This window comes from Pelophylax lessonae (assembly GCF_965119305.1).
Source record: "Pelophylax lessonae genome assembly, chromosome: 4".
Classification (NCBI taxonomy): Eukaryota; Metazoa; Chordata; class Amphibia; order Anura; family Ranidae; genus Pelophylax; species Pelophylax lessonae.
Genome location: NC_138771.1, coordinates 581,736,235 through 581,762,908, shown reverse-complemented (window position 1 = coordinate 581,762,908; position 26,674 = coordinate 581,736,235). Strand labels below are relative to the sequence as shown.

The 26,674-nt window shown below is 43.3% G+C and overlaps 1 protein-coding gene across 1 annotated transcript in view; it reads right to left on the bottom strand.

The window, feature by feature from the left end:
- The window catches only part of LOC309552133 (adhesion G protein-coupled receptor E1-like), a 151,249-nt gene that overhangs the window by 70,674 nt on the left and 53,901 nt on the right, over nt 1–26,674 (bottom strand). The window contains exon 6 of the mRNA XM_082252941.1: nt 10,225–10,329. Coding sequence (XP_082109067.1) covers nt 10,225–10,329 — 105 coding nt within the window. The remainder of the gene's footprint in view (nt 1–10,224; nt 10,330–26,674) is intronic.

The window sequence follows — 26,674 nt, the reverse complement described above, 5'->3', positions numbered from 1 at the left end:
TTGATTACGGCATGCATATGCTGTGGCATCGTTTCGATAAGCTTCTGCAACGTCACAAGATTTATTTCCATCCAGTGTTTCATTAATTTTTCACCAAGATATTGTATTGATGAAAGCCTTCTCCAGCCCATCCCAAAGATTCTCAATGGGATTAAGTTCTGGACTCTGTGGTGGCCAATCCATGTGTGAAAATGATGTCTCATGCTCTCTGAACCACTCTTTCACAATCTGAGCCTGATAAATCCTGGCATTTTCATCTTGGAATATGCCCGTGCCATCAAGGAAGAAAAAATCCATTGGTGGAATAACCTGGTCATTCTGTATATTCAGGTAGTCAGCTGACCTCATTCTTTGGGCACATGCAGTAACTATCCAATAAAATAGATACTGCATGCTTAGTTTAGTTAGTTGCTTAGTTAATTGCAGGTGGCAACTTTATTTTGGCCAGGCAGTGTATTTTAAAAAGGTATTTAAAGTCACAGGAAGCCATGCTGAGAACCATTCACTGTGATCAAACGTAAACAATATATCCAATTGATTCTCAAATAAATGTATTTTGTATTATGTGCAAATCACAATCGCATGCCAGTTCATAGAGGTATTGCTATAATCTACCTAAAGTTGCTTAAAGTGTATGTAAATCCTATTCATGAAATTTGACCTAGGCACATATAACTGTAGTGTTTACTTATCTCTCTCCAGAGCCCTAAGTCCCGAGTCTTTCTACCACTTAGTTCCTCTATTATCAGAACGATAACTTCTGGCAAGTTCTTTGACACAGGAGATAAAAGCAGCTGGGAATTTGTGTCCGGGTGGGTGCATAGAGATAGATTAGCAGAGAGCTGGTCTATTCGCAGCACAGCCCTGCATGTTTCTTCCTTCCTCTGCCTATTGTGAGGGATTAGCTCAGTGGCGGGTGTGGATGACCCCCTTTGGGGTTCGTTACACAGGGATATAGCCGAGAAGTGGTTGCAAACAACAGTGTATGGTTTTATTCTTGCATTTTTTCTTCACACAAGTGCAAGCATCAAAACATCAAAAATAAAATAAAACACAAAATAAATCCTTGCCACTGTGGGCGGCTACCTTCTCACACACAGGAACCTACCTACGGAGTCTGTCCCCAACCTACTGTTGGGCAGACTTTGCTGATCCTACAGCAAACCATCAATAGTCCATTTATTTTTCTCTTCACATAGAAATAGTTCATTGTTTCTTCCCTTTGGAAAATGTTCATTGTTTTTCTCTCCACATAGAAAACAATCCAAGACCTCACCTTGAGAAGTCTTCAGTCTTTTTATCCTTCTCAGCGCACATCGCTTCAGGATGCATTCATGTGACTGCTCTCCTATCCCCAGCTCACACAGCTTCAGGAGGCAGCCATCTGTAGACTTCCTCTGGACAAATTATAGAGGCCTTAACTTCCTCATTCTGAACAGCTGAAGTCTGTTCAACGTCTTTAGACATTTCTGCTGGCTTCTGCAGCCGACACCCTATAGTAAATGGTGAATTGTCTAAACCAAGCAGAAGTGTATCTCCCATCTGTGACAACACTCACAGATTTACCTAACTTCCTGTCACACTATGTAGAGCAGGGGTGTGTGCCTTTCCTCCAATCAGCTGTCACACAATGTATGCCAAGACTCCACACCCACACCCAGTGCTGGAACAGAAAGAAAAATTGCAACACGATGTTCACTTTCTAAACAGTATAGAAAGCTGAAGAGAGCAGATATACAAACAAAAATGTGTAGGGAGATTTCTTTCATTTTTGTGTATCATCTGAGGCTTTTCACTTCACTGGGTCAATGTGAGGGTTTACATCCACTTTAAATATCTCAACACCATTCCATTGCAACATATTAATTGATGGCAATTGATTATTTTAGTTCCAAAGCTTGTAAATTCCATCACTGATCCAACTGCAACAGGAATATTAATCAGCAGATGTATCACAAGTCTCAGCAAGCCAGTATATTCAGTCTCAACAGCTAATTGCAGCAGGCAAAAACATAGCAAAATGAGCGTATCATGCACATTCGACAGTTAATTAAAGCCTGGTACACACCAATCAAATATCAACCATCGACACACAGGCCAAATGTCAGCTGGTTTCCATCGGCCGGTTCAATGGAAACCGGCTGACATTTGGCCTGTGTGTCCAGCAGCCTGTCTGAACAGGCATGCTGGAAAGCAAGCTGCCAATCGGGATCCAATCAGCACTTGCAGCCAATGGCTGTGAGGGCTGACCGGTATGTTGTTTCAGTGTATGTTTTGGTGAGTATAGCTCAGTGGAGAGATCGCTATACTAACGTTGCATAGTTAGTTACTCCCGCATTCCTCCATTTTATTTAGTTCAGGCTGCTGGGTTGAATGCCAGTGTGCACCAGGCTTAAAGTGGTTGTAAAGGGTGAAGGTTTTTTACCTTCATACATTCTATGCATAAAGGTAAAAAACCTTTAGTGCGCAACTCCCCCTCGCAGCCCCCCCCCCCCCACAATACGGGGCAGTACCGTGCCATGCTCTGTGTGTCCCATAGACACACAGAGGCGACTCGGGAACAAGCACACACGAGTGCCCCCAGAGCAAGCAGCTTGCTATGGCACTCAGCAAGGGGGAGGGGCCAGAATCGCCCACAGGGAACCCATGAAGAGGAGGATCAGAATTGCTTTGTGCAAAAACATTTCACAGAGCAGGTAAGTATAATGTATTTAAGGGGAAAAAATGGAACCTTTAGAACCACTTTAAGCCAAAGTCAATGCATGTAAACAGATGTATCACAAGTTCAGCAAGCTGATAAACTTACTGCCAGAAAACAGATTATAAAGTAGTTATCCATATAGCAGCCGTTTGCATGATAATATTGATTGTTTGAATGAGTCAGAAGATGTATCAAAAATCTCAGGGAGCCAATAAGCCCCAGCACATTGATTGTAGGAAGCGAAGACAAGGCCAGACTGTGTACCTTGCATTGTAGCAAACGAAAGCCTCGTACACACGCAACGATTGTTGGCCGTGAATTTTCGGCCAACGTCCGATCGGCTGATTGTCGGCTTGTTAGTATGATGATTCCGACAACCGACTGCGACTTTTCGGCCGAATAAAATCTGGTGTGCATGCTATAAAATTTTTGTTGGCCGTCACCACAACGGCCGATTTTTCGTCAGTCAGTACAGATTTCGGCAGACAAAAATCTGATGAACAAGACTGGGCATGCTCAGAGAAGAAAAAACACACGGAAAGTAAACCATCACATGACATCACTTCTGAAGATGTTTTTTGTTGGCCAACAAAAGTCCAGTGCAAGTCTAGAGCACATTTCAACCAACACAACAACACTGGACAAAAGACGGCCGATCGGTCGGCCGATAATCGTTGCGTGTGTACGAGGCTTCAGTCAGTAAAAAAGAAATGCAGGTAAGCTAATTAATTACCAATGTTGCAATGGGATGATGTGAAGATATTTAATTATGTTTAGGTAATATATAACATCAGATTTGCACATAATACATAGTCCTTTTATAGGACGTATAAAGGTCCTTCGAGTATATTGTTTAAATTTGAGTGGTCCTCAGCATGGTTTTCTGTGACTTTATATAGTTGATTATGATATGTTTTATCCTAAAGTTTTTATATGATCATCAAAAATCAATAAAGCCTCATAATGTTTTAATAACTAGGTGGATGACAAATGACAAAATAAGCCTTTTTTAATTATTTTCTACAATAGAAATAAAAACCTGACAAAAATTGTAACTTTCAATTTTGGATAGAGTTAGGCCCCTTTCACATGGGTGGACCGCCTGTCAACTATTTAGGCAGATCCGATCAGAGCACCCATTGTCCTCAACGTGAATGTAAAGTGACATGTGTCTGTTTACACCCACTGACATCTGATTAGATCCTATTGGTCAAAAAGAGATGGATGGGAGATCCGTTCCTCATCTGTCTGGCAGCTCCAATGACAGTGGGATATAAATGGACTGTTTACATCCAACCGCCCATAGAGGAAAGCTGGCAGTGTCCGTGTCCGCTCTGCATAAGCGGAGCGGACATGAACCTGTCATCCGCCTGCTAAACGGGAATCAGCAGAGAGATCCCCCCATTGAGCAGGCAGAGTTTGCCAGTGTGAAAGGGCCCTTATACTTTAAATCTCAGTCCAAGTACAAGAAACTGCCTGATAGTTTTTTTTTTTTTAAACGGTACAGTGCCTTGAAAAAGTATTCATACCCCTTGAAATTTCCACATTTTGTCATGTTACAACCAAAAACGTAAATGTATTTGATTGGGATTTTTTGTGATATACCAACCCAAAGTGGCATATAATTGTGAAGTGGAAGGAAAATAATAAATGGTTTTCAAAATGTTTTACAAATAAATATCTAAAAAGTTTGGTATGCATTTGTATTCAGCCCACTTTACTCTGATACCCCTAACTAAAATCTAAAGGAACCAATTGCATTCAGAAGTCACCTAATTAGTAAATAGAGTCCACCTGTGTGTAATTTAATCTCAGTATAAAAACAGCTGTTCTGTGAAGCCCTCAGAGGTTTGTTAGAGAACCTTAGTGAACAAACAGCATCATGAAGGCCAAGGAACACACAAGACAGGTCAGGGATAAAGTTGTGGAGAATTTAAAGCAGGGGGAGGTTATAAAAAAAAAAAAAAACACAAGCTTTGAACATCTCATGTAGCACTGTTCAATCCATCATCTGAAAATGGAAAGAGTATGGCACAACTGCAAACCTACCAAAACATGGCCGTCCACCTAAACTGACAGGCTGGGCAAGGTGAGCATTAGTCAGAGAAGCGGCCAAGAGTCCCATGGTAACTCTGGAGGAGCTGCAGAGATCCGCAGCTCTGGTAGGAGAATCTGTCCACAGGACAACTATTAGTCGTGCTCTCCACAAATCTGGCCTTTATGGGAGAGTAATTGAAGAGACAAGAACTCACTGCTCAAGGTGGTGTAATTGCCTGATGACTCACACCGGTGCATGCCCCGGCTCGCCTCCGTGAAAACTTATATTACTTATACTTTACATGTTATTTATATAATGAGCTTAGAGGTTGGGCCATCATCCTACATAATATTAAAGATACTTTGCATAGTTATTTATCACCCATATTTATGTCCTTTTATGTGCGGATTCTCCGCAGTTGGATCTTACCATGTATGGACCCCCTGTCTTGCACAATATCTAGTGTTGAAGTCTGGTGTATTTAGCTTTGTCCCTCGGATCCTTTGAACTCTGGCTAGATCTCGATGTCCGTCCCTAAGAGTTTATAGCATGATATGGCCAACACTGCAGAGTTTATATTATATACTATAATATTATATATTATATACTTTATATTTTATTTAAATAATGAGCTTAAATGTTTGGCCATCATCCTGCACAATATTAAATATACTTTGCGTAGTTATTCATCTCCCAGGCCTATATCCCTCCATATATCCTTCCAATTATGGATTCTCTACAATTAGATCTTACCATGTATGGATCCCTTATACCTCCATATATCCTTCCAATTATGGATTCTTTACAATTAGATCTTACCATGTATGGATCCCTTATCCCTCCATATATCTTTCCAATTAGATCTTACAATTATGAATCCCCTATCTTGTTCGGTATCCAGTGTTATAATCTGATGTATGTAGCTTTGATCTCCTCGAACTATATATCCCTCTCCGGTCACCATGATATGATTGTAATTGTTTTTATGGGTGACCGGTTGATGCATATATACACAGGATCATATGTGTTTATTTTGTCCTAAAAACCATATTGTTCGAAATAATTGTTTTTATTGTACATATATCGTTTGGTCTGTGTATGTTATACGATCGATTTTCTTCTGACCCATACAACTAATATGCACGAATAGATTTATATATTTGACAAATTTTTTTAAAATTGAAAAATTTAATAACAAACTATTTCATAGTTTTATATTCACATAATCGGATTGTACAGATATCAATATATATATATTCACTATTCCTTGTATTTTTGTATATTTTTATTCTCATTTTATAATTGACACATATTATTAAACAATGGTAATTTTATCCACATCTTTAATCACAACACATTTAATTTTCATACATAATTTATACATATTTAGATTTTATCAGATTTTTTGCATTTACATATTTTTTCATACACATTTGTGTCACAGCATTCACATTTGATTTTTCACTGGTTTCATAGATGTTTTATGGGTCTATCAGTGTCCTCGGTAATTAGGAAAATGGTTTACCCCTTATTTGTATCACCTGTTTTTTTAATTGATGATTGGATTTTTGTGTGTGTATGTATTGAGATGTTATATCCATTTTTCTTTGTAATGATTAAGCACACAGTCAGTGTGTGAAACGCGTCTACCTTGTCACGATTGTCATATTTGGATGTCCAGTCAATAAATCTGGATTTTGACTCAACCTGGAGTGCTGCCAATTCCTTTTCCTTTATGGGAGAGTGTCAAGAAGAAAGCCATTGTTGAAAGAAAGCCTTAAGTCCTGTTTGCAGTTTGCAAGAAGCCCTATGGGGGACACAGCGAAACATCTGGAAGAAGGTGCTCTGGTCAAATGAAACCAAAATTTAACTTTTTGGCCTAAAAGCAAAACCCAATATGTGGCAGAAAACTAAAACTGCACATCACCCTGAACACACCATGCCCATCATGAAACATGGCGGTGGCTTTTCTTCAGCAGGGACAGGGAAGCTGGTCAGTTATTGGGAAGATGGATGGAGCCAAAAAATGCCCAAAAAAACGCTAGCGTCAGAAAAAAAAAAAAACGCCCAGGTGTGTTGTTGCAGGCATTTTTTGGGGGTTTTTGGAGGCAGGCAAAACATCTGAACTTGTGTATACGGGTATATATACACACATACTTATATGTATATATACACCTAGACATATATAGGTGTGATAGTAGCAGAAATATATGCTTGCGCTAATGAAATAATTAACACTAATATGGCTCTGCTCCTATAACACCTATATATGTCTAAGTGTAAAATACATATAAGTATGTGTGTATATATACCACTATACACAAGTACAGATGTTTTGCCTGCCACCAAAAACCCCCAAAAAATGCCTGCAACAACACACCTGGGCGTTTTTTTTTTGGTTTTTTTTGGCGCTAGCGTTTTTTTGGGCATTTTTTTGGGGTTCTTTGGAGGCAGGCAAAACATCTGAACTTGTGTATAGTGGTATATACACACACATACTTATATGTATTTTACACTTAGACATATATAGGTGTGATAGGAGCGGAGCCATATTAGTGTAAATGATTTCATTAGCGCAAGCATATATTTCTGCTACTATCACACCTATATATGTCTAGGTGTATATATACATACATGGGTGTGTATATATATACCCCCTATACACATGTTTAGATGTTTTGCCTGCCTCCAAAAACCCCAAAAAAATGCCCAAAAAAAACGCTTGCTACTAAACTGGCAAGGTGTGAAAAGAGAGAAGCCACTAACCTGTTCTATAAGTGACAAAATACAAACAATCTTTTTTTTTTTATGGTTCTGGACATGCGAGGTGTATATATACATACATGGGTGTGTATATATACCCTCTATACACATGTTTAGATGTTTTGCCTGCCTGAAAAGACCCCAAAAAATGCCCAAAAAAAAAACGCTTGCTACTAAACTGGCAAGGTGTGAAAAGAGAGAAGCCACTAACCTGTTCTATAAGTGACAAAATACAAACAATCTTTTTTTATGGTTCTGGACATGCTACAGAGCTGAAACTTCACAGGTACTTTTTTTAAACCCCCCAGATACTAAATCCAAAGACATTCTTATTTTTTTTTTTCAATAATTGGCTCTCTATCAAAAATGACAATTTTTAAGAACTTTTTTTTGTGTGATTAATAGTCCCTGGGGTATGACCCAGAACCCTAGGCACTTTTTAGGGGCATTTATTGGGTTTTAGGGCTTCAAAATTGTGTTTTTTGATTCCCATTGATTTCAATGGGGTTCTGAAATCCGGGCCGAACTTTCGGGAAGTTCGGATGTACTGGCCGAACCGAACTTTTGAAAAGTTCGATCATCCCTAGTCATGAGTACTGTGAACTGCCCCTGGGGGTCTGCATAGTGTAGAGGGGACTACTCGGGAGAAGGTTCTAGGGATCCAGGAGTCAGCTAGCAGTAAAGGGGGTGCCTAGTCAGAGGACCCTGAAGGGTTAAAGGGGGCACCAGCAGTTGGGCCCTGAAGAGTTAATGTGTACTGTGTTAAGAGTTGCAGCAGCAGAAGCAGTTAAAAGGAGCTACCTCAGTCAGTGAAGGGCTGGAGGGAGTTGTTCACTGGACTTCAGCGCTAAACAGAGTGTCAGGAGTCAAATGTATTACAGTTCTGGATCTTCAGAGTTAACAAGCAAGTTAAAGTTGAAGTTCTAGCACTTTTGAGCAGATTAGTATCTTCAAGCGCCAGGAAGCGTTGGCCGGCATTCAGCTGGCTCCAGACAGAGTCAACAGGCATTTTTTTGTGCAGTGTCCCAGTTAAACCTAGTTGAGCCAGAGGAGTATCCCACTCATTCCCTTCTCCCATCCCCAACATAAAAAAACAAAACAAAACCAAGATACCGGAATGGTCATTGTCTCAGTTCTCACTCCTGGGTTCACAATTTAAATGTGTTGGAGGTGTCTCCGGTAACAATGGCAGACCCACACCAGGCTCAAGGCCTGGAAATATTGCTACACAATTAAGCATTGTGAAGTGCAAAATAAGTCAAGATGTTCTAGAGAACACAGAGAAGGCTGTTATTCCATGAAGAGTTCACGTGGACTGTGCATAGTTTTCCTGGAGGTAGTGGCACTATTTTGAATGAAAGAAAAAAAATCTTCCCCTTATTTATGTATTTGTGCCTAAAGGCTCGTACACACTTGACGAAAATCGGACTAAATATTGTACGATTATTCTAGCTCTTGCTCAGCGGTCATAACCGTTTTTAGTTTACAGTGCATTAAGGTTCTTGGGACGTTTGTTCGTAGAGTGTGATGTAAGTACGTATACGAGTGACCCCAAGGCCACTCCTTTGAGATGGAGAGAGAGAGAGAGAGAAAGAGACGGTGCTCAGTTCATAGTGCAACGAATATAGATACGAATTATCCATTTTGTTGTTTTTTTATGATAAACTTCCGTTTCGTTAGCAGCTCCCGATCATGCGCAGTCTTTCGTAGCCGATTTTTATTTGTGGATTTATATATATTTTTGATACAATTTTTCACAAACCTTATGGACTTATATTATACTTTTTGAATATGTTTTTTTCTTCCACTTATATTGCACTACCTCTATGTGTGTTTTATTATTCACTTGTGCTTTTATTTAAGCATGGTTTGCACTTTTTTTTCATGCACATTTTATATTCTTGAATACTTGCCTTTATTTGATGGTCCTTATTTGTTGTATGTTATTTTATGTTGTTTTTTGCTGTAGCACTGATTTGATCCTCTTTCCTATTGTTATTGTATGTGGTGACACTACAGGCTATCGCCTCTCTTTCATTTATTTTTAATACTTGTGTACATTACAAGGATTTTTAACAAACTTTGTTGCAGATTCCTACCTTTTGTTATTCTGAAGAAATCATTGTTTGTTTCTCTGTACCTCTGTGCTGAGTGGGTCAAATGGGAGTGGTTTTTATAAATATCAATCAGCTGTGCAGCTGCAGGGCTCTTATGAGGAAAGCCGCTGGGCCTGCATCCCTTTAGATTCGCTGCTATTGGGGGTATCTCACCAAAAAATTACATTTGTGTTGCAGAGGATGACAGAAATCTGACTTGTATCTTAGGCAGACTTCTGGGAAAATTGGTGAGCCAATCACACAAGCAGGAAATTAGGTTTCTGGGGTGTGGTCAGTATACATTCTGTGTACAGAACACCTCCAGGTAGCCATATTGGATTGCATTTTCAGAAAATTACAACAGCTGCAGATTGAAAAGGAAAGGTAATTTTTAATAATGTTCAATCACAATATGATTTGTGTCGTAATATTATTTTTCTTTATTTGCTGATTTTTTTCCCTATGAAAGTGGAGTTATTATTTAAGCTTTAGTTTGCACTGCATTACTTAGGCCAGATAAATACCCACATAACCACAGCCAAAAACAACTGCATAATAAAAGCATTTTTGGGCACCATCAGACATAATAAGACTGTAGGACAAATGCTGAACAAGTCTTACTTTACCTTTTTCTCCACTGATCAGTATGCTGGGCACCTCCATTGTGTCCACTTCTGTCGTTACGCTGAGGACTCCATCACGAATGTCAGAGGAAGCTTTCATAGAAATATCTGGTGACCAAAAAATAAACACACACACTAGGGCTAATTTTAAGAAAGGCAACAATGTACAATAAATTGCAGCAAATAGTTAAAGTGGAAATTCACCCATAACAACTTGATAAAAAGTAATGTTCTTTAGCAAGAAACATACATTCCACATTAATAATTATACTACCAAAATCACTGTGTGCTTTAAATTGCCTCCAGCATTGATCCCATTGCTTCTTGCTAGAGGCTGCCATTTTTCTGAAGCCCAGAGCCCCTGAGCAGCATTAAAGTGATTGTAAAGTCTCTTTTTTTTTTCTTTTTTTAATAATAAAAAACATGTTATACTTACCTCCTCTGGGGTTTACACACATTTTAAAGTGGAACTTTAGTCAGAAAATTCCTGCTAGATCACTTCAGGCAGGATTTTTGCTGTATGGCATGACAGCCTGTCTGTCCTACAAGGTCTGCAGGACCCCTGACACTCTGGACAGTGCTGATTGGCCCTGAGCTGATCACATGCACCCTCCCAAGAAAAAAAAAAAAAAACCTCTCTAGCATTACACACCAAACTAAGCATGTGCAGCTTGACCCCAAGGCTCTGTACTATCTGGAGATTGATTGGGGACTTTGGAAGAAGGGGAGGATCAGAAAAGAGAGGATCAGTGGCGTGGCTGGCCGGTGTGGTGAATGGCGGTGTCTTGAACCTGCTCCGCTCTCCACAGGCCACAAAACAGGATTCCCAGTGACTAGAAGCCCTATAAAACACTCCTTGGGCACCTCACTTATCCTCCCCAACAGCAAGGATGTCGGCGCGGAAGAGAAAGGGGCCATCTAAGCGGGGTAAAATGCCCGATTTCTTTCCTGACCAGCACCACCCGGTCAGCCAAGATGGCGCCGGCAGACATTCAGGCAGCACACGCGGTTCCCCTCCCCTGCCTTCTCCTGCCTGACTGCATAGTGGCACGGCACCCTACAGATCTCCTCCGCTATCATCATCATCCAGTCCATTCAAAAGCAAGCCCAGGAGACACGCTAATTCAGGACTGAATCTGGAGGTAAGCCCCATTCCATCTTCCCTGGACATTACAAGGGACCTACAGGACTCCATATCTGACTTCCTCACTAGGGATCAACCAGTTATGGACACATTGCTTAAAGACATGTTAATTTCGTTAAGATATAATGTCCCTGGCTATCCAATTTAAAATTGAAGTTGCAGCGGTTTCTGACAGAGTCACCCACATAGAGTCCAAGATGGGGGACAATTACCTCCACTTTTAATGATATGGTGGATGCACACAATGACGGGGACTCTGAAATTTTGCAAATGCAATGCAAACTAGCAAACCTGGAGGACAGATCCAGGAGGAATAACGATTAAAATTTGCGGGATCCCTTAATCTGTCAACATAGAAACATAGAAACATAGAATGTGTCGGCAGATAAGAACCATTTGGCCCATCTAGTCTGCCCAATATATCTGAATCCTCTGAATAATCCCTGGCCCTATCTTATATGAAGGATAGCCTTATGCCTATCCCATGCATGCTTAAACTCCTTCACTGTAATTGCAGCTACCACTTCTGCAGGAAGGTTATTCCATGCATCCACTACTCTCTCAGTAAAGTAATACTTCCTCATATTACTTTTAAACCTTTGCCCCTCTAATTTAAAACTGTGTCCTCTTGTGGTAGTTTTTCTTCTTTTAAATATGCTCTCCTCCTTTACCGAGTTGATTCCCTTTATGTATTTAAAAGTTTCTATCATATCCCCTCTGTCTCTTCTTTCTTCCAAGCTATACATGTTAAGGTCCTTTAACCTTTCCTGGTAAGTTTTTTCCTGCAATCCATGTACTAGTTTAGTAGCTCTTCTCTGAACTCTCTCTAGAGTATCTATATCCTTCTGGAGATATGGCCTCCAGTACTGCGCACAATACTCCAAGTGAGGTCTCACCAGTGTTTTGTACAGCGGCATAAGCACTTCTCTCTTTCTACTGCTTATACCTCTCCCTATACATCCAAGCATTCTGCTGGCATTTCATGCTGCTCTATTACATTGTCTTCCCACCTTTAAGTCTTCTGAAATAATTACTCCTAAATCCCTTTCCTCAGATACTGAGGTCAGGACTGTGTCAAATATTCTATATTCTGCCCTTGGGTTTTTACGTCCCAGGTGCATTATCTTGCACTTATCCACATTAAATTTCAGTTGCCAGAGTTCTGACCATTCTTCTAGTTTTCCTAAATCCTTTTCCATTTGGCGTTTCCCTCCAGGAACATCAACCCTGTTACATATCTTTGTGTCATCAGCAAAAAGACAAACCTTACCATCGAGGCCTTTTGCAATATCACTTACGAAGATATTAAACAAAATTGGTCCCAGTACAGATCCCTGAGGTACCCCACTGGTAACATGACCTTGTTCTGAATGTTCTCCATTGACTACAACCCTCTGTTGTCTGTCACTCAGCCACTGCCTAATCCACTCAACAATATGGGAGTCCATGCTCAATGACTGCAGTTTATTGATAAGTCTTCTATGTGGGACAGTGTCAAAAGCCTTACTAAAATCTAGATATGCAATGTCTACTGCACCTCCACCGTCTATTATTTTAGTCACCCAGTCAAAAAAATCTATAAGATTTGTTTGACATGATCTCCCTGAAGTAAACCCATGTTGTTTTTCATCTTGCAGTCCATGGGATTTAAGATGTTCCACAATCCTATCCTTTAATAGGGTTTCCATTAATTTGCCTACTATTGATGCCAGACTCACTGGTCTATAGTTGCTCGATTCCTCCCTACTACCTTTCTTGTGAATGGGCACGACATTTGCCAATTTCCAATCTTCCGGGACGACTCCTGTTACTAATGATTGGTTAAATAAATCTGTTAATGGTTTTGCCAGCTCACCACTAAGCTCTTTTAATAATTTTGGGTGTATCTCATCAGGACCCTGTGACTTATTTGTCTTCACTTTAGACAGCAATCTTAGAACGTCTTCCTCTGTAAAGACACATGCATCAAACGATTCATTAGTCATCCTTTCAAGTGGAGGTCCTTCTCCTTTTTCTTCTGTAAAAACTGAACAGAAGTATTCATTAAGGCAGTCGGCTAGCCCTTTATTCTCTTCTACATACCTTCCGTCCTTTGTTTTTAATTTATTTATTCCTTGTTTTAATTTCCTTTTTTCATTTATATATCTGAAGAATGTCTTATCCCCCTTTTTCATAGACTGAGCTAGTTTTTCTTCTGCCTGCAAGCCACAGGAGTTGAAAGCTTATTTATCTGACGCTCCCTTGGAGGACTTTGTCATAGACCGCATTCACAGGCTGGCCAGGCCCAAGCATATTCCCTCACATCTTCCCAGGGATACTATTGCACACATTCATTTTTACCATATAAAGGAGCAATTCATGCTGGCCACCAGGCGCCGTGACAACCAGTCTCCAAATATGCATTCTTTGCTGACCTTTCAGCCTTCACACTACAACAAAGGAGGCAACTAGCCACCATCACTAAACCGTTGAACAACCACAATATCATATACCGATTGCTCTATCCTGCAAAAGTTCTGATCACTAAAGATGGCGAAAACTACACCGTGACCACAGTTAAAGAAGGCATCAGCCTGCTGCGCACCTGGGGAATATTGGACCCAGATTTCCCGCAATCAAACATACCAGCGAAATCACCTTCATCAGCTAACCATGTCTCAGACTTGGACGAAGATTGACTGACATGAAATCACTCAGGCTTCTACAGGCATCAGTTACATAAGGCCTAGGAGAATAGCCACATCATTACTTCTAACTTCATCCCCCTTTGCCTTAGCAATAAATATATGGCACAGATTCACACCCGAATCGCTCATGTGTTCTTGTCTTTTGTGTTTTCTAGTTTCTTTTTTGTGTTTTTGTTGTCTCCCCTGTTTTTTTTTTCTTTACTGTTTTTTTTTTTCTTTACTGAGGTACCCCTTGACGACTCTACTAGTCCATGCAAGCCTTCCACAATCGGCCGAATCAAGTTTCTACAGACCCTGGCTCTTCTGACCACCTCTCTTGGATTGACTCTCCACTGAATCTGCATACCTGCAAGACTCTAGCCATCAGGTACTTTCATCGAGAAAGCCATTCACCACTGGCAACACCATCACTTGTCATTTATCTTGCCCTCCACACAGTGGTGGGATTCAGCCGGTTCTCACCGGTTCTACAGAACCGGTTACTAAACATTTGGCAGTTCGCTGAACCGCCTTACTAACCATCTATCATCCGCTCTCTCTGCCTTTGTCCTCTGTGTCCTGTGGCTGCGGCGGCGGCACTGCTCTCTCTGCCTCTGTCCTCTGTGTCCTGTGGCTACGGCGGCGGCGCTCTCTCTCTGCGGGGAGCACTGGTTGCTAGGCTAGAGGCCGCTTAGCATCTAGCAACCAGTGACGACACCCCTTTCGAGCCTCTTCTCCTCCAGGCCGCCGCACCACCGCCTCCCAGTCCCCACCTATTACAATTTGGCTCCGCCTCCACCCACTTTCAGCGCGCACTGCACTGTCTGTAGGTGCGCAGCATGGGACTCACTGTCACTCACAGAACCTGGAGAAGAAGAAGACTGTCAGACAGCAGGTTGTGGTGGTGACAGGCAGCCTGGGCAACATTATCAGGTAGGAGGACATTGTGGTGGTGGGTCTTCATGATTGAGGCTGGCTCTACATTGTTGCCTGATTGGAAATTGATGATGAATTTACAGCAGGTGACATTGTTTTTTTATTTATGGAATTTTTAGCAAAATACTTTTTCATGATTTGTGTGTGTTTATTCAATGCTGTGGCACTCTGCAATGATTGGGGGCAATGCTGTGGGCTCTCTGCAATGATTGGGGGCAATGCTGTGGGCACTCTGCAATGATTGGGGGCAATGCTGTGGGCACTCTGCAATGATTGGGGGCAATGCTGTGGGCACTCTGCAATGATTGGGGGCAATGCTGTGGGCACTCAGCAATGATTGGGGGCAATGCTGTGGGCACTCTGCAATGATTGGGGGAAAATGCTGTGGGCATTCTGCAATGATTGGGGGCAATGCTGTGACACTCTGCATTGATTGGGGGCAATGCTGTGGTCAATGTGCATTGAAATGGGGCACGCTGGTTTCTCTGCATTGAAAGGGGGGGCACGCTGGTCACTGTGCATTGAAAGGGGGGCACGCAGCACTGGTCACTGTGCATTGAAAGGGGGCATGCTGGTCACTGTGCATTGAAATGGGGGCACGCTGGTCACTTTGCATTGAAAGGGGGGCACGCTGGTCACTTTGCATTGAAAGGGGGCACGCTGGTCTCTTTGCATTAAAAGGGGGCACGCTGGTCAATGTGCATTGAAAGGGGGCAGGCTGGTCATTCTGCTGGGAAAGTCGGAACTGGTTACTAAAATTGTTGAATCCCACCACTGCCTCCACATTTCCTATTTGTGAACATCTACCTCACTCTGCAATGTCTTTCACTATATCTTCACTTAATGTGAAAGGACTGAACAGTCCCTGCAAACGTCAAATGGCCTGAAAGGAAGCACTCAAATTAAAATGTGATATCATGTGCTTTCAAGAAACACATTTTGCATGCTCCAAACCTCCCGTATTTCGACACCGCCTTTTCCCACATGTATTCACTGCGAATGGACCCTCCAAAAAAGGAGGTGTCGCAATAGTCATCAGGAACACAGTCCAATTTCAACAAGTGGAAGTATATCTGGACCCTTCAGGCTGCTATGTATTTTTGACATGCGATATTAATAACACCAGATTCACGCTGGTTTCAGTGTACTTACCGAACACAAAGCAACTTTCCTTCCTCAATAAAATCTAGAGGAAGGTTACTGCTATGAGACAAGGCCACGTTATTATATGTGGCGACTTTAATGCCCCACCTATTATGGACTTAGATGTCTCTAGCGAGACTGGCAAACATAAGCACAGAGTCTCTTCATCACGATTTCTCTCATCGCACCATTCCTATTCTCGCATAGATGCTTTTTTTGTGGATAGATTTCTACTTTAGAAGGTATCTAAATCTGTTGTTCATTATATAACCTGGTCGGATCATGCGCCGGCTTCCATCAGTGTGGGGGGGGACCAGCACCGGAACACAGGTAAACAGATGGCGTAGTGATGTATTTTTTATGTCCCAACCCGAGAATGTTAAAAAACGACACTCACAATTAGTGGAATTTTTTGCTATCAACGCAACTTCGGTTGCTGACCCCTTCACGCTGTGGATTGCGCATAAGGTCTTTGTACAGGGCCTGCTCATTCCGTTAAGCGCCCGACATAAGAAAAGAGCTACTAAGCAAATAGATGATGTACTATCCACCATTCAGAACTTAGAGACCGCCAAAAAAAAGATCCCTCTGCACAAATACATGACAAACTCTTTAAATCTAGACAACAACTACCCTCCCTGTTAGTAGCACAACATAACAGCGCCATACACACATTGAAAGCAAAATCTTATCGCTACGGTAACAAAGCAGGGAAATTATTAGCCTCTCGTGTAAAAGAAAAGACATTTCAACAACGGATCCCCTTTATATTTAATACAAAATCAGACCAGAAAGTTTATAATTAGTGTTGAGCGAACACGGACTGTATTATTCGTGTTCGTACCGAATAATTGGATTTTTTGTACCCGAACACGGACACGGACACTTTACTGTATGTTCGGGTAAAAATCCGTGTTCGGTCGTTTTATTTCCGGGTTTTGCATGCTTTGGCGCTCTTTTCATGGCGGGCTTTCAACAGCCAATCAACAATCGTTTAACTGGTGTGCCTTAAGCCATCCCAGCCATGCCTGCAAATGTCTCAGTAGCTGTGATTGGCCGTCTGAAGCATGTGACCATGTGAGCAAGTCTTTATAAGTTCGAGGCAGCCGCAGCGGCGTCATTATGCTGCTTAGATTCAGGGACAGAGCACACATCAACGTGCTGGCTGCTGATTAGGGAAAGATAGGCAGGAAAAAACCATTTGTGTCCGGATAGAATTGAGGGACAGGTCGGAGTGTTTAGGCAGGGCGAGTTGTAGGCATTTTAGGGATAGAGTCTGCTGAATTATATAGGGTCAGTGTCTTCTACAAACTACAATCGATATTGCTGTATGGGGGGTGGGGTGAATCTGCACTCAATCCTGATCTACGATCTCTTCTCAATCCTGTTAGGGACAGAGTCTGCTGAATTTTAGGGAAACTGTGTTCTACAAACTACAATCGATATTGCTGTGTGGGGGGTGGGGTGAATCTGCACTCAATCCTGATCTACGATCTCTTCTCAATCCTGTTAGGGACAGAGTCTGCTGAATTTTAGGGAAACTGTGTTCTACAAACTACAATCGATATTGCTGTGTGGGGGGTGGGGTGAATCTGCACTCAATCCTGATCTACGATCTCTTCTCAATCCTGTTAGGGACAGAGTCTGCTGAATTTTAGGGAAACTGTGTTCTACAAACTACAATCGATATTGCTGTGTGGTGTGGGATTGGAGATAGGCAGGTGTCAGTGATCCACATCCATTTTTCTGTGTGTGAGCTGCAGTGAACACAATCTTTTTGGGCTGCAGTGAACACAATCTTTTTGGGCTGCAGTGAACACAATCTTTTTGGGCTGCAGTGAACACAATCTTTTTGGGCTGCAGTGAACACAATCTTTTTGGGGTGCAGTGAACAAAATCTTTTTGGGGTGCAGTGAACACAATCCTTTTTGGTGTGCAGTGAACACAATCTTTGTGGGGTGCAGTGAACAAAATCCTTTGTGGGGTGCAGTGAACACAATCTTTTTGGGGTGCAGTGAACAAAATCCTTTTTGGGGTGCAGTGAACAACATCCTTTTTGGGGTGCAGTGAACACAATCTTTTTGGGGTGCAGTGAACAAAATCCTTTGTGGGGTGCAGTGAACACAATCTTTTTGGGGTGCAGTGAACACAATCTTTTTGGGGTGGAGTGAACAACATCCTTTTTGGGGTGCAGTGAACAAAATCCTTTTTGGGGTGCAGTGAACAAAATCATTTTTGGGGTAAAGTGAACACAATCTTTTTGGGGTGCAGTGAACACAATCTTTGTGGGGTGCAGTGAACACAATCTTTTTGGGGTGGAGTGAACAACATCCTTTTTGGGGTGCAGTGAACAAAATCCTTTTTGGGGTGCAGTGAACAACATCCTTTTTGGGGTGCAGTGAACACAATCTTTTTGGGGTGCAGTGAACACAATCTTTGTGGGGTACAGTGAACAGAATCTTTGTGGGGTGCAGTGAACACAATCTTTGGGGGGTACAGTGAACACAATCTTTGTGAGGTGCAGTGAACACAATCTTTGTGGGGTGCAGTGAACACAATCATTGTGGGGTGCAGTGAACTCAATCTTTGTGGGGTACAGTGAACACAATCTCATACTGAAGGTTTGAGGGTGCTGCCTGTTCCATACTCCCCCTACTCCTCATCTAGCCTTTTAGGGGTACAAACAATAGTAATTGGGGCCTAGTGTGGTTGTGTACGTGTGATATACATACACTTTTTTGGGATCATATTTTCTATTCCGCTATTTAATCAAAAACCTCTGGGGATCAGTTAAATTGGGGGATAGTCTGTGTTGGTACGTGTGAGAGAGATCCACCTTTCCAAGTTGTTGGGGTTCATCTCATACTTCTGAAGGTTTGAGGGTGCTGCCTGTTCCATACTCCCCCTACTCCTAGCCTTTTAGGGGTACAAACAATAGTAATTGGGGCCTAGTGTGGTTGTGTACGTGTGATATACATACACTTTTTTGGGATCATATTTTCTATTCCGCTATTTAATCAAAAACCTCTGGGGATCAGTTAAATTGGGGGATAGTCTGTGTTGGTACGTGTGAGAGAGATCCACCTTTCCAAGTTGTTGGGGTTCATCTCATACTTCTGAAGGTTTGAGGGTGCTGCCTGTTCCATACTCCCCCTACTCCTAGCCTTTTAGGGGTACAAACAATAGTAATTGGGGCCTAGTGTGGTTGTGTACGTGTGATATACATACACTTTTTTGGGATCATATTTTCTATTCCGCTATTTAATCAAAAACCTCTGGGGATCAGTTAAATTGGGGGATAGTCTGTGTTGGTACGTGTGAGAGAGATCCACCTTTCCAAGTTGTTGGGGTTCATCTCATACTTCTGAAGGTTTGAGGGTGCTGCCTGTTCCATACTCCCCCTACTCCTAGCCTTTTAGGGGTACAAACAATAGTAATTGGGGCCTAGTGTGGTTGTGTACGTGTGATATACATACACTTTTTTGGGATCATATTTTCTATTCCGCTATTTAATCAAAAACCTCTGGGGATCAGTTAAATTGGGGGATAGTCTGTGTTGGTACGTGTGAGAGAGATCCACCTTTCCAAGTTGTTGGGGTTCATCTCATACTTCTGAAGGTTTGAGGGTGCTGCCTGTTCCATACTCCCCCTACTCCTAGCCTTTTAGGGGTACAAACAATAGTAATTGGGGCCTAGTGTGGTTGTGTACGTGTGATATACATACACTTTTTTGGGATCATATTTTCTATTCCGCTATTTAATCAAAAACCTCTGGGGATCAGTTAAATTGGGGGATAGTCTGTGTTGGTACGTGTGAGAGAGATCCACCTTTCCAAGTTGTTGGGGTTCATCTCATACTTCTGAAGGTTTGAGGGTGCTGCCTGTTCCATACTCCCCCCTACTCCTAGCCTTTTAGGGGTACAAACAATAGTAATTGGGGCCTAGTGTGGTTGTGTACGTGTGATATACATACACTTTTTTGGGATCATATTTTCTATTCCGCTATTTAATCAAAAACCTCTGGGGATCAGTTAAATTGGGGGATAGTCTGTGTTGGTACGTGTGAGAGAGATCCACCTTTCCAAGTTGTTGGGGTTCATCTCATACTTCTGAAGGTTTGAGGGTGCTGCCTGTTCCATACTCCCCCCTACTCCTAGCCTTTTAGGGGTACAAACAATAGTAATTGGGGCCTAGTGTGGTTGTGTACGTGTGATATACATACACTTTTTTGGGATCATATTTTCTATTCCGCTATTTAATCAAAAACCTCTGGGGATCAGTTAAATTGGGGGATAGTCTGTGTTGGTACGTGTGAGAGAGATCCACCTTTCCAAGTTGTTGGGGTTCATCTCATACTTCTGAAGGTTTGAGGGTGCTGCCTGTTCCATACTCCCCCTACTCCTAGCCTTTTAGGGGTACAAACAATAGTAATTGGGGCCTAGTGTGGTTGTGTACGTGTGATATACATACACTTTTTTGGGATCATATTTTCTATTCCGCTATTTAATCAAAAACCTCTGGGGATCAGTTAAATTGGGGGATAGTCTGTGTTGGTACGTGTGAGAGAGATCCACCTTTCCAAGTTGTTGGGGTTCATCTCATACTTCTGAAGGTTTGAGGGTGCTGCCTGTTCCATACTCCCCCTACTCCTAGCCTTTTAGGGGTACAAACAATAGTAATTGGGGCCTAGTGTGGTTGTGTACGTGTGATATACATACACTTTTTTGGGATCATATTTTCTATTCCGCTATTTAATCAAAAACCTCTGGGGATCAGTTAAATTGGGGGATAGTCTGTGTTGGTACGTGTGAGAGAGATCCACCTTTCCAAGTTGTTGGGGTTCATCTCATACTTCTGAAGGTTTGAGGGTGCTGCCTGTTCCATACTCCCCCTACTCCTAGCCTTTTAGGGGTACAAACAATAGTAATTGGGGCCTAGTGTGGTTGTGTACGTGTGATATACATACACTTTTTTGGGATCATATTTTCTATTCCGCTATTTAATCAAAAACCTCTGGGGATCAGTTAAATTGGGGGATAGTCTGTGTTGGTACGTGTGAGAGAGATCCACCTTTCCAAGTTGTTGGGGTTCATCTCATACTTCTGAAGGTTTGAGGGTGCTGCCTGTTCCATACTCCCCCTACTCCTAGCCTTTTAGGGGTACAAACAATAGTAATTGGGGCCTAGTGTGGTTGTGTACGTGTGATATACATACACTTTTTTGGGATCATATTTTCTATTCCGCTATTTAATCAAAAACCTCTGGGGATCAGTTAAATTGGGGGATAGTCTGTGTTGGTACGTGTGAGAGAGATCCACCTTTCCAAGTTGTTGGGGTTCATCTCATACTTCTGAAGGTTTGAGGGTGCTGCCTGTTCCATACTCCCCCCTACTCCTAGCCTTTTAGGGGTACAAACAATAGTAATTGGGGCCTAGTGTGGTTGTGTACGTGTGATATACATACACTTTTTTGGGATCATATTTTCTATTCCGCTATTTAATCAAAAACCTCTGGGGATCAGTTAAATTGGGGGATAGTCTGTGTTGGTACGTGTGAGAGAGATCCACCTTTCCAAGTTGTTGGGGTTCATCTCATACTTCTGAAGGTTTGAGGGTGCTGCCTGTTCCATACTCCCCCCTACTCCTAGCCTTTTAGGGGTACAAACAATAGTAATTGGGGCCTAGTGTGGTTGTGTACGTGTGATATACATACACTTTTTTGGGATCATATTTTCTATTCCGCTATTTAATCAAAAACCTCTGGGGATCAGTTAAATTGGGGGATAGTCTGTGTTGGTACGTGTGAGAGAGATCCACCTTTCCAAGTTGTTGGGGTTCATCTCATACTTCTGAAGGTTTGAGGGTGCTGCCTGTTCCATACTCCCCCTACTCCTAGCCTTTTAGGGGTACAAACAATAGTAATTGGGGCCTAGTGTGGTTGTGTACGTGTGATATACATACACTTTTTTGGGATCATATTTTCTATTCCGCTATTTAATCAAAAACCTCTGGGGATCAGTTAAATTGGGGGATAGTCTGTGTTGGTACGTGTGAGAGAGATCCACCTTTCCAAGTTGTTGGGGTTCATCTCATACTTCTGAAGGTTTGAGGGTGCTGCCTGTTCCATACTCCCCCTACTCCTAGCCTTTTAGGGGTACAAACAATAGTAATTGGGGCCTAGTGTGGTTGTGTACGTGTGATATACATACACTTTTTTGGGATCATATTTTCTATTCCGCTATTTAATCAAAAACCTCTGGGGATCAGTTAAATTGGGGGATAGTCTGTGTTGGTACGTGTGAGAGAGATCCACCTTTCCAAGTTGTTGGGGTTCATCTCATACTTCTGAAGGTTTGAGGGTGCTGCCTGTTCCATACTCCCCCTACTCCTAGCCTTTTAGGGGTACAAACAATAGTAATTGGGGCCTAGTGTGGTTGTGTACGTGTGATATACATACACTTTTTTGGGATCATATTTTCTATTCCGCTATTTAATCAAAAACCTCTGGGGATCAGTTAAATTGGGGGATAGTCTGTGTTGGTACGTGTGAGAGAGATCCACCTTTCCAAGTTGTTGGGGTTCATCTCATACTTCTGAAGGTTTGAGGGTGCTGCCTGTTCCATACTCCCCCTACTCCTAGCCTTTTAGGGGTACAAACAATAGTAATTGGGGCCTAGTGTGGTTGTGTACGTGTGATATACATACACTTTTTTGGGATCATATTTTCTATTCCGCTATTTAATCAAAAACCTCTGGGGATCAGTTAAATTGGGGGATAGTCTGTGTTGGTACGTGTGAGAGAGATCCACCTTTCCAAGTTGTTGGGGTTCATCTCATACTTCTGAAGGTTTGAGGGTGCTGCCTGTTCCATACTCCCCCTACTCCTCATCTAGCCTTTTAGGGGTACAAACAATAGTAATTGGGGCCTAGTGTGGTTGTGTACGTGCGAGATACATACACTTTTTTTGATCATATTTCCTATTCCGCTATTCAATAAAAACCTTTGGGGATCAATTAAATTGCGGGATAGTCTGTGTCGGTACGTGTGAGATCCACCTTTCCAAGTTTTTGGGGTTCATCTCATACTTCTGAAGCTTTGAGGGTGCTGCCTGTTCCATACTCCTCCTCCTCCTCATCCATCCTTTTAGGTGTACAAACAATAGTAATTGGGGCCTAGTGTGCTTCTGTACGTGTGAGATACATACACATTTTTTGATCATATTTCCTATTCCGCTATTCAATAAAAACCTTTGGGGATCAATTAAATTGCGGAATAGTCTGTGTCGGTACGTGTGAGATCCACCTTTCCAAGTTTTTGGGGTTCATCTCATACTTCTGAAGCTTTGAGGGTGCTGCCTGTTCCATACTCCTCCTCCTCCTCATCCATCCTTTTAGGTGTACAAACAATAGTAATTGGGGCCTAGTGTGTTTCTGTACGTGTGAGATACATACACTTTTTTTGATCATATTTCCTATTCCGCTATTCAATAAAAACCTTTGGGGATCAATTGAATTGCGGGATAGTCTGTGTCGGTACGTGTGAGAGAGATCCACCTTTCCAAGTTGTTGGGGTTCATCTCATACTTCTGAAGGTTTGAGGGTGCTGCCTGTTCCATACCCCCCCTACTCCTCATCTAGCCTTTTAGGGGTACAAACAATAGTAATTGGGGCCTAGTGTGGTTGTGTACGTGCGAGATACATACACTTTTTTTGATCATATTTCCTATTCCGCTATTCAATAAAAACCTTTGAGGATCAATTGAATTGCGGGATAGTCTGTGTCGGTACGTGTGAGAGAGATCCACCTTTCCAAGTTGTTGGGGTTCATCTCATACTTCTGAAGGTTTGAGGGTGCTGCCTGTTCCATACTCCCCCTACTCCTCATCTAGCCTTTTAGGGGTACAAACAATAGTAATTGGGGCCTAGTGTGGTTGTGTACGTGTGATATACATACACTTTTTTTGGATCATATTTTCTATTCCGCTATTCAATAAAAACCTTTCTAGGGCAAGATCTTAAATTACAGAAATATGAGGAGACCGTCAAATAAGGGCCGTGGCCTGGGTCGTGGTGCTGCTGGTAGAGCTCCTGTTGCAAGGAGAGGACATGGTCGATCTGTGCCAGCTACACGCACAAGTGAAACACCTTCCTCAAGTGTGAGTAGGCGACAGAACCTGCATCAGTATTTGGTAGGGCATCAAACGCCCCTAGAAGTGATGAGGCCAGAACAAGTTGAGGCGATAGTAGATTGGTTTGCTGCTGACAGTGCCTCCAGTTCCTTCACATTGTCTCCCACCCAGTCTACTGCAGAAAGGTCAGAGTTGGCACCTGCAGCCAATGTCCAACCGTCTTTCACCTCACCCCCTTGCAAATCAGGCCAGCAGTCTGAGCCCCAAGCCATACAGCAGTCTCTTATTCTTTTTGAGGACTCTGTCAGCAGGGTTTCCCAGGGCCATCCACCTAGCCCTGCCCCAGAAGTGGAAGAGATTGAGTGCAGCGATGCCCAACCACTTATTCCTCAAGATGAGTACATGCAAGGATCATCGCAGCACGTCTCCGATGATGACGAAACGCAGGTGCCAACTGCTGCGGCGTTCAGCATTGTGGAGACCGACAAGGAGGGCAGGGGTGAAGACTGGGTGGAAGATGATGTGGAGGACGATGAGGTCCTCGACCCCACATGGAATGAACGTCATGCAGGTGAACTGAGTAGTTTGGAGGAAGAGGCGGTGGTCGCACAGAGCCACCAGCACAGCAGAAGAGGGAGCAGGGTGCAGAAGCGGAGCGGCCGTGCCCTAGACACTACGCCCGCTACTGCCCAACGCAGCAAGGGAACGAGCGCACCAAAGTCAGCTCAAAGGAGTTCTCTAGCGTGGAAGTTCTTTAGAAAATGTGCTGATGACAGGACACGAGTGGTTTGCACCCTGTGCAATCAGAGCTTGAAGCGAGGCATGAACCTTCTCAACCTGAGCACAACCTGCATGATCAGGCATCTAAGTGCAAAGCACGAGCTGCAGTGGAGTACACACCTTCAAAACCAAGAAACGTCTCTGGCTCATCCTGCTTCCTCTTCTGCTGCAGTCTCGGCCGCTCCAGCCACATCTGTAGTGATACCGGCACCTGCCACCCCGCAAACAGACGATCTGTCAGCAACACCACCACCTGGGTCACCAACAACCATCTCCACAATGTCCCGTGGAAGCGTTCAGCTTTCCATCTCCCAAACACTTGAGAGGAAGAGGAAGTACCCCCCTACCCACCCGCGATCCCTGGCCCTGAATGCCAGCATTTCAAAATTATTGGCCTTTGAAATGCTGTCATTCCGTCTGGTGGAGACGCACAGTTTTAAAAACCTTATGTCGGTGGCTGTCCCACAGTACGTCGTGCCCAGCCGCCACTACTTTTCCAGGCAAGCCATCCCTTCCCTGCACAACCAAGTGGGGGAAAAAATCAGGTGTGCACTGCGCAACGCCATCTGTGCCAAGGTCCACCTAACTACGGATACGTGGACCAGTAAGCACGGTCAGGGGCGTTATATCTCCCTAACGGCACACTGGGTAAATGCAGTGGCGGATGGGCCTGAGGCGGATAGCAATTTGGCGCATGTCCTTCCACCACCGAGGATTGCAGGGCGCTTCAGTTTGCCTCCTGTTCCTAACTCCTCCTACTCCGCTTCCTCATCCTCTACCGCCTCCTCATCCGGACAGCGTAACACCTTCACCACCAACTTCAGCACGGCCAGGGGTAAACGACAGCAGGCAGTTTTACAACTTGCCTGTTTGGGGGACAAACCACACACCGCGCAGGAGTTGTGGAGGAGCATGGAACAGCAGACAAATGAGTGGTTGCTGCCAGCGAGCCTCAAGCCCGGCCTGGTGGTGTGCGATAACGGGCGAAATCTCATAGCAGCTCTGGGCCTAGCCGGTTTGACGCACATCCCTTGCCTGGCGCATGTGCTGAATTTGGTGGTGCAGAGGTTCCTTAAAAACTACCCCGATATGTCAGAGCTGCTGCAGAAAGTGCGGGCCGTTTGTGCGCACTTTCGGCGTTCTCACCCTGCTGCTGCTCGCCTGGCAGCGCTGCAGCGTAACTTCGGCCTTCCCGCTCACCGCCTCATATGTGACGTGCCCACAAGGTGGAACTCCACCTTGCACATGCTGGAAAGACTGTGCGAGCAGCAGCAGGCCATAGTGGAGTTTCAGCTGCAGCACGCACGCGTGAGTCGCTCTGCGGAACAGCACCACTTCACCACCAATAACTGGGCCTCCATGCGAGACCTGTGTGCCTTGTTGCGCTGTTTTGAGTACTCCACCAACATGGCCAGTGGCAATGACGCCGTTCTCAGCTTAACTATCCCACTTCTATGCCTCCTTGAAAAAACAATTCGGGCGATGATGGAAGAGGATGTGGCACAGGATGAGGAGGAGGAGGAGGATGAAGAGGTAACATTTCCAAGGCTTTCAGGGCAGTCATTCGCAAGGGGCTCCGAGGGTGGGTTCCTGCACACGCAAACGCCAGGGACGCAATTGTCCAGCAGGGGCACAGTTCTGGAGGATGAGGAGGAT